Raw genomic sequence first — 8,046 nt, forward strand, 5'->3', positions numbered from 1 at the left:
GTGTGAGAACTGAGGACGTGTCAGTGGGCCATCTGGAGGGGATTACAACCTAAAAACCGCTGGATCGACCAATAGGGTATGAACTTCTTCCCCCTTTTCTCTCTCATACCTCAAATGCAAAGTCTGGAGAGGGGAAGGGTGGGAAAGAGAGACTTGGAGAGAGGGAGAGGGAGAGAGAGAGAGGGGCTGGGGAGGAGGGACTGTTGGTGGGTGAGGCTCACTTGGATCCAAAAAAAAAGAAGAAAATCCACTGGCGCAACGACTGATTAAAGAAACAAGGCAGAAAGTTCTGGAGCAACGACTTAAACAGGACTGAGAGAGCAGCAGCAGGAGGAGAAAGAGAAGAAGAGGAAATACTCAGCTGAACGACCATCAGGGATCCTCTCAACGCAGCCAGACTGTTGTAGACTGAAGAAGACTGAAGCCACGTGGATTTGATCTTGATCTTTTTTGAGGACTGTTGCTGCTGCTGTGGTGGGACAGTGGTAGTAGTACTGTACGGTGCAGGAGCTGCAGATGTTTCAGTGCTGAGTTCCTGACAGAAGTGTTGTGTTGTTGTTGTAGTGATGATGCTGTCAGGCAGAGCGGGTCCTGCCCTGCTCGTATCTCTGTGTCTGACTGTGGCTTCGGTCCAGGGTCAGGGCTCATCCAGTGACTCCTTTATCATCCAGTACCTGGAGAGGAGGCTGGTTCAGATGGAGGTAGGTTCCTTCCACGCAACATCAATTATCTGCATCCATCAGGGTCACCTTAGAGCCACTTCTGTTGAAGGGATAGTTCACCCAAAATTCAAATTTCACTCATTTTCTACTCACCCTCATGTTGACTAAGGGCTGTGAGAAGTTTCAGAGTCCTCCGTGCCTTCTCTGAGTTACGGGGGGGTCTGCGCAGCAGTATTTGTCCATATAATGGTTGTGAATGGCGCTCACTTTTCTTCGTCCAAAAAGACACACCAAAAAACATCCAGATACCTCCATAGTGCTCGTCTGTAATGTCCCTCTTGTATTGAAGCCCCGACATGAGAAATTGTTCCGAAAAAAATTAATTAAGTCTATATTTTAAGCTTGTTTGCAGCGGAAGCTCCCAGTGTCTCAGTTCACTGCTCTTCCTGTGATTTGCACTGACCGGCAGAACAATTTCTCATGTCGGGGCTTCAATACAAGAGGGACATTACAGACGAGCAGTGTGGAGGTATTTGGATGTTTTTTGGTGTGTCTTTTTGGACAAAGAAAAGTGAACACCATTCACAACCATTATATGGACAAATACTGCTGCGCGGACCCCCCCGTAACTCAGAGAAGGCACGGATAACTTTGAAAATTCTCACAGCCCTTAGTCGACATGAGGGTGAGTAGATAATGAGTGAAATTAGAATTTTGGGTGAACTATCCCTTTAACCATTGCAGTGAGTTTACATATGCAGTATATTCTGCTGTCTTATCTTGCTCTGTTTAAGCTGTGAAAACTTTTCTTACAGATGTTAAAGTGGGTGGATTAATATAGTCAAGAATGCACTTGGTTCATACCACACTGACATCATCTGGCTGCAGCGCTGTTGGCATCCTCTCCCCTGTCTAACTGATTATCTCTGTTTGTTATGGGTTGAGTCTGGTTGAGTCAACAGATCTGCAGAAAAAAAAATATCTGGCAATGTGTTAGTCGGGTTTGTCAAAAAATAAACACAGAACATTGAAAGCCCCAGGTTAGACATTTGATTTTATTACTGATTTATGCTTTGAAATCAGGTTGTGTAACGTTTCCTGAAGTTGGGAAGAGCCATAAAATCAATGAACCAAGTTGGACAGCAAGACAAAGTTAGTTTTTTGAACGTTAGGTAACTTAAGCCAGCATCAAAGACTGGTCAGATAAAAATACCTGAGGGTTTGTTCTTTAAAAATGTAAATGAGCATATCTTGGTTTTTTTTCTCAATTGATAATTTTGCTGACCAGAACCCAATGTGTCCATTAGTGATAGTTGTATAACATTTAATATAATTGTGTCCAAGACAAAAAAAAGTTGAAGTTGTCAGACTTATTCACATGTCTTTCAGTATTGTGTTTTTTATTGTTGTATAAATTCTCAAGTAAGTTACTCTCTAAATAAATTAGCTAAGAAGACCATACACCCCTGGTTGATCATACCAGGCCTAGTAAGAGTAGTAGCAGCACAGAAAACCAAAGTATATTAATCAAACAATGTTGTGCTTTATTGCTTGGCCTTGTATTACTGTAATTTCCCAACTTGGGATCAATAAAGTATACCTATTAAATCTAAAGTCTCAACTCTCTCAATATCTAGTTGACATTTACCAACTTTAGCCAGTGGTGATACTGCACCAAGAGAGTGTCCAGCAGCAAAACTAGTGAACTGAACTGAGTACGGGTTTGTTTTATTCTGTGAGGAAGGTAATTACACCTTCCTCTTCATAGACATCTCTTTATCTTTTTTTTTTTTCAGGAGCGTCTGGGTCAATGTGAGCAAAGCACAGCGAGCGCCACCCAGAGGACCTACGACCTCGCCTCTGAACTGAGGGGTTTCATGTCCACTCTCAATGTCCTGAGGTAGGAGGAACTAAAACTGAATAATCAAAAAGGGATTAAAGAGAGAGAGGTGTAAATTAAATAATGTGTGTTGTGCTCCTCAGGTCGGAGGTGAAGAGCCAGGTGGACAGCGTGACTGTGCGAGTCGACCGCATGGAGCGAGAGCTGGAGTATCTAGAAAACAAGATCCCCTCCCAGACCGACATCGAGATGGAGGAGGCGCTGCTGGAGCAACAGATAAAGGCTGCAGAGCTGGACCTGATCAAGAAGAAGGCCAAGATCAAAGTGGAGAATGGTACGGTAGGCAGCATTGTGTTTTAAAGGGATAGATCAACATGTTGGAAAATTGGCCCATTGCCATAATAGCTAATGGGATTTCTTGGTTTCCATCATCAAACTCATCAAATACACAATCCAACAACTCCAAAACGCTCTGGTGGACAAGTTGTGACCTGCACATTCACCACGCTATGAGATAATAACAGAACGTTACGAGACAGAGTTGTTTTCGAGGTAAATGCAGAGACTGCTTGCCGAAAAACTGTCCCTGAAGGCAACGTGCATCAGCGGTTTTGCATGAATTTACCTCTAAAACAACTCTGTCTCGTAACGTTCTGTTATTATCTCATAGCGTGGTGAATGTGCAGGTCACAACTTGTCCACAAGAGTGTTTTGGAGTTGTTGGATTGTGTCTTTGATGAGTTTGATGAGGGAAACCAAGAAATCCCATTAGCCTCCGTAGTGTAGCTCTGAGCAGCTCGCGGCTCTGCTTCTAAAAATAGCTTGCACCGACAATTAAAGGTAACGAACCTACTGCTAGGGATTATGGCAATGGGCCAGTTTGCCAAAATGTTGAACTATGCCTCTAAAATATAAAACTTAAAGGCTGTTTTTCTACAGTTTGATAAAAACAAACAATGAATTCATCGTCTTCTCTCCGTCACCTCCAGACTGCAACACGGCTTTGAGTCAAATCAAGTCTCTCAAGATTGTGAAGAAGGCAGGAGACGTCTACGGCTCCTGGTTCAAGGACCCGTCAGCCCAATCAGCCAAGGTCCGTTCGTTTTAAAGGGTCGAGGTTTATGGTAATAACGGAGTGTTTACAGTAGACAGCTGTTTCTCTTTCCAGGCAGCAGGCTGCGTCTCGCTCTCAGTCTGAAGCTGCTCATCAACTATCACTGACCTTTTTTCTCATAACACTCAAAGTGATTTTTCAGGGCTATTTCACTCTCATTCATCCAGAAAACTATTGCCAATATTAGCATCTTTGAGCTAATTGTTTTGGTTTTGCATCCAACTTCCCTGACCCTTCACTCCTCCTAACCCTGTTTTCAAATGTAGCAGGGTCTTATTTCTCTGCTCATCCCAGGCTACGTTAACTACCCAGCACTAAACAACACACACAAGGTTAGCAGCTACCGGGTTAACTGTAGCATTCAACAGGTTGAACGCTTAGCATTTAGCGCTGCTGGAGATGCAGATACTTTAATCCAGATTTGTTGTCCAATATAAAGCTTGAAGTTGAGTAAATATTTACCTCACATTTGCCAGATGGCCAGAAACTCAGCTCTAAAAGAATGTGAATGATGCCTCATGTTTGCTGGATGTCTAAATAGGCAACTCTTCACTAACACTTTAGCCATATCAGCTCAACATGGAGTGTGAAAGATGTGTTTACTGCTTTTTAGTTGGGTGGTTTTGTGATTCTGACTGTTATTTTAATTAAATGGAGAAAAGCATGTTTTTTGTTTAGTTTTTTTCTGTGGGGAGCCTAGAAATACTTTTGATTTGTTGAATTTTAAGAACATTTGAAAGCTTTTTTGTTCTTTTTATTCACTGTATTTCAGAGTGACACTCATCAGCATGGGAGAAGATATATTTTCTTGTTGTTTGAACACCACAGTTTAAGAATATCCTAACATTTTAACTATGAATGGAAACGCTACATTGCCTAATAATGTTGTTACTTTTATTTTTTCATACACACACATACACAAACATACATACATATAATGAAATTAATAATATAATACTCATAATAATAATAGTTATAATGATAAATACATTTCAAAGACAAATAATAATGATAATACTAGTAAAAGGTAACAATAAACAAGGTTCCTTTGGATGTTTAATTGTGGTATAGGTTTGTGCAGCTCTCGTTTATGGAGAATCATAAATTAGACTCCATGCATGTGGGAATTTTTTTTGCTTTATTGTTGTCTTCCATTACTGCCCTTTCCATATTCAAGTCATATTTCATATATACATTATTTCCATTGTAGAACTGTGAAGGCTTCATTGTCTTCCCAGGGTTGAAAAATTGATTTCTGAAATACTAAAGATGAGAAAATGATTTGCCATGTAGTTGGATATCTATGACGTATGACGTTGGCTCTGGAAACTGTTGCCAACCGTTTTTTAATGTCCTTCCAAGTCTATATACAGTACAACATTGTTGTTACTCACATCTCAGCCGTCTCATGTCTTCCAGGTCTACCTGCTCAGTGGGATTCGTAACGACACTCTGCTGGAGTACGTTTCCCTGCAGAGCTTCACAGAGCGGACCACCACCCCCCCGGCCAAAGTGCTGCAGCTGCCTGCAGAGTGGCAGGGGACCGGCCATGTGGTTTACCATGGATTCCTCTACTACCACAAGGCGGATACACCCAACCAGATACTGAAGGTGGGCGACTGAATGCATGCATGTTCTCATTCATTTTGTTCATTTCCATCATGGCACTAAAATAAACGAGGCGATCCAACAGTCACTCTGATGAGGGCTCATGTTACTTGGCAACAGTCGCTGACTACAGATCTGTGACTGATTTCTCCGGACTGTGTGTGAGACTTGCTGTGCAGCTCTGGCGACTGACTTCAGATCCCTTCGAGGGTCTGGGGAGTTGATTTCTGTCGTGTTTCCTTTTGCTGCTCTGTGTTAGCTGAGGTCAGTAAGCTAACGATGCCAAAAGAAACAATTTTGTTCCAGTTAACTGAGCTGACTTTTTCTCATGATGCTCTCACTGTTTTGGAGCAGATGTAACTGCGACAGACATTTACTGGGAAAAAAGTAGGTTTCAAAAAAAAAAAAAAAAATACTGTATTGTATTGTAGTACTGTATACGACACCCACTTTTACACAGCTTAACTATAACATTTTACCAGGATCCTCATTCCAATCTTTGACATATGTGGTTTAAGTGAAATAATCTTACTTGCACATACAGTATGTAAAGGTTTCTCGAAGGTTAGGTTACTTTTATAAGGAATAATCAGTAATTTAAATACTTTTCCAGAATAATTTGCTGCTTTTTGATCCTTGTTTTTCACCATGCATAATCAAAATAACATGTTTGAGAATAGATCTTTGTTCTTGTCTGTCTAATTTTAAGACTAGTAACCTTTTAGTTCCTGTAAAGAAAGTTACAGGAACTCAAAGCCCTTGCCTGGACCTTTTGATGGAAATGCGCCTCATAATGCACATTTCTGTTGGTTCCTATCACGTAAAGGTCGACCTGCTGAATGGCACGGTGGTGGACAGCACACTTCTCCCGGGAGCAGGTCGCCTCCCGGCCTACAGCCTGAACCCCAACACCTATCTGGACATGGCTGTGGACGAGCTCGGCCTCTGGGTCATCCACGCCGACCCCGAGTACGGAGGAAACCTCATCATTACCAAACTGGATAAAGGTAGAAATCACCACCCCTGTGCATATACAGTACATTCATATATAAATGATCTAATCAAGTGGTTCTTAACCTTTTCGGGGCACTGGACCCCCTGCGTGTTTTTTTTAGTAACCTTGAGGAACGCCCTTACCCTCCACCACCCAGGTGTAAGGTGGAAATGGCCTTTTTAATTGCATCATTGCATATTTAGTAACAGTTCTGAAGGGAAATACGCAATTTCATTCAGATATGTGTCACAAACAGCAAATGTATGTACTCTAATGCACTCTTTGTGAACACATTTCAACAAATATAAGTTGAAAAGTTTATCTTCAAAAGTCGCTGCTCACCGAAACGCTGCACCATCTTCCTGTGCTATATTTCACAATAAAAGCCCAATTAAGAAATGAATGGAGATTGTCCACTGAAACGCTTTTGTGACACTGTTTTTGTGTGGGGGTGGGGGGGCTCTTATTTTGAAAAGAACACAGGAAGTGTTGAGTTTGTAGTAACGGTGTAATGCAGTAGTGTACAGTAATGCAGTAAATTGAAAAAGACAAACAAGAGTGAATCAAAACCATCAGCTTCTTATTTAAATATGATAATATAAAATATTTCCCATTAAATCGTATGGGATTGGGAAAAATGCCAATTATCTTAGCTTCTGCCATTTAGGCAATAATTGATGATCACTATATTAGTAAAATGATAAATGTCTGTAAAGGTCACTCAATAAATGTTTTAAGTTACACCAAGTCCCACCAGGGGTCCGAGTCCCCCTGGTTGAGAAGCACTGATCTAATCTATACCTAGTGCTTTTGTTTTGTTTTGTTTTTACACTTCAGTAAGTTTGGCAGTAGAGTATACCTGGGACACGCAATGTAGAAGTCGCGATGCTGAAGGAGCCTTCCTCATATGTGGGACCCTCTATGTCGTCTACAACACACGCTACGGAGGACGTTCCACCATACAGTGTCTCTTTGACATCCATGACACCATCCACAGGTTGGTTACGGAGAAAAAAAACACAAATTATACAACTAAACAGACATAAATATATGATTTATTTCTCAAAGGAAACACTTTGTCTCTTCTCCACAGCGATGAGAGTCCTGTTATGTTCTTCCCAAAGCGCTACACCAGCCACAGCAGCATCCACTACCACCCCGGGGAGAGACAGCTGTACGCCTGGGACGACGGCTACCAGACGATATACAAAGTGGAGACGCGCAGAAACGACCCGGTCGCTGCAGCAGAGTGAAGATAATCTACAGGTTTCATCTATTCAAAAATGACTCAAAAGTCTGAAATACACACACACGTATAAAAGCACCAGTCTAGGAAAACCATTGTCTGATCAATAGCTTTTTTTATCTACTGCTATTTAAGTATAGTGATCCTTTGCTGGCAATGGATGCTGCCTTTATCACTGTTAATCATTACACACATAAAGATCATGTCCTCACAAAGGGCTTTTATTCATAGACTTTATACTTTGTATCACCATAATAAAAAAAGCATTTGAGTACCATGTGTATTTTCAATGATTGAAAATATTGAAAGGCAAAGTATTTGTGTATATTCAAGGAATTTGACTTTAGCATCGCTCTCAAATATTGTAGTGACATAAGAGACATAAAAATTAAAATTTAGCGTAGAACATATATAGTATGAATAAAATATCCATTTTAATAATAGTATTGATTCTAACAATTAAATATATATTTATACTGTGCAAGTAGTTCAAATGACTCCATGAATCAATTTTATTTTAAGAATATGTTTATTTCTTAACAATCAGTGAATTTCATTCATTGTATATGTGAACACCAGGTT

The 8,046-nt window shown here is 40.8% G+C and overlaps 1 protein-coding gene across 1 annotated transcript; it reads left to right on the plus strand.

Moving 5' to 3' along the window:
* Positions 1-202: 202 nt before the first annotated feature.
* On the plus strand, positions 203-7,575 carry olfml1 (olfactomedin-like 1). Its single transcript, XM_083973010.1, has 8 exons — positions 203-701; positions 2,459-2,562; positions 2,646-2,836; positions 3,492-3,595; positions 5,036-5,227; positions 6,051-6,231; positions 7,056-7,215; positions 7,312-7,575. Exons 1-8 carry the CDS (start codon positions 567-569, stop codon positions 7,469-7,471), a joined length of 1,227 nt encoding a protein of 408 aa, XP_083829136.1. The 5' UTR covers positions 203-566; the 3' UTR covers positions 7,472-7,575.
* Positions 7,576-8,046: the final 471 nt, after the last annotated feature.

Source organism: Trachurus trachurus (genome assembly GCF_905171665.1).
Source record: "Trachurus trachurus genome assembly, chromosome: 6".
Classification (NCBI taxonomy): domain Eukaryota; kingdom Metazoa; phylum Chordata; class Actinopteri; order Carangiformes; family Carangidae; genus Trachurus; species Trachurus trachurus.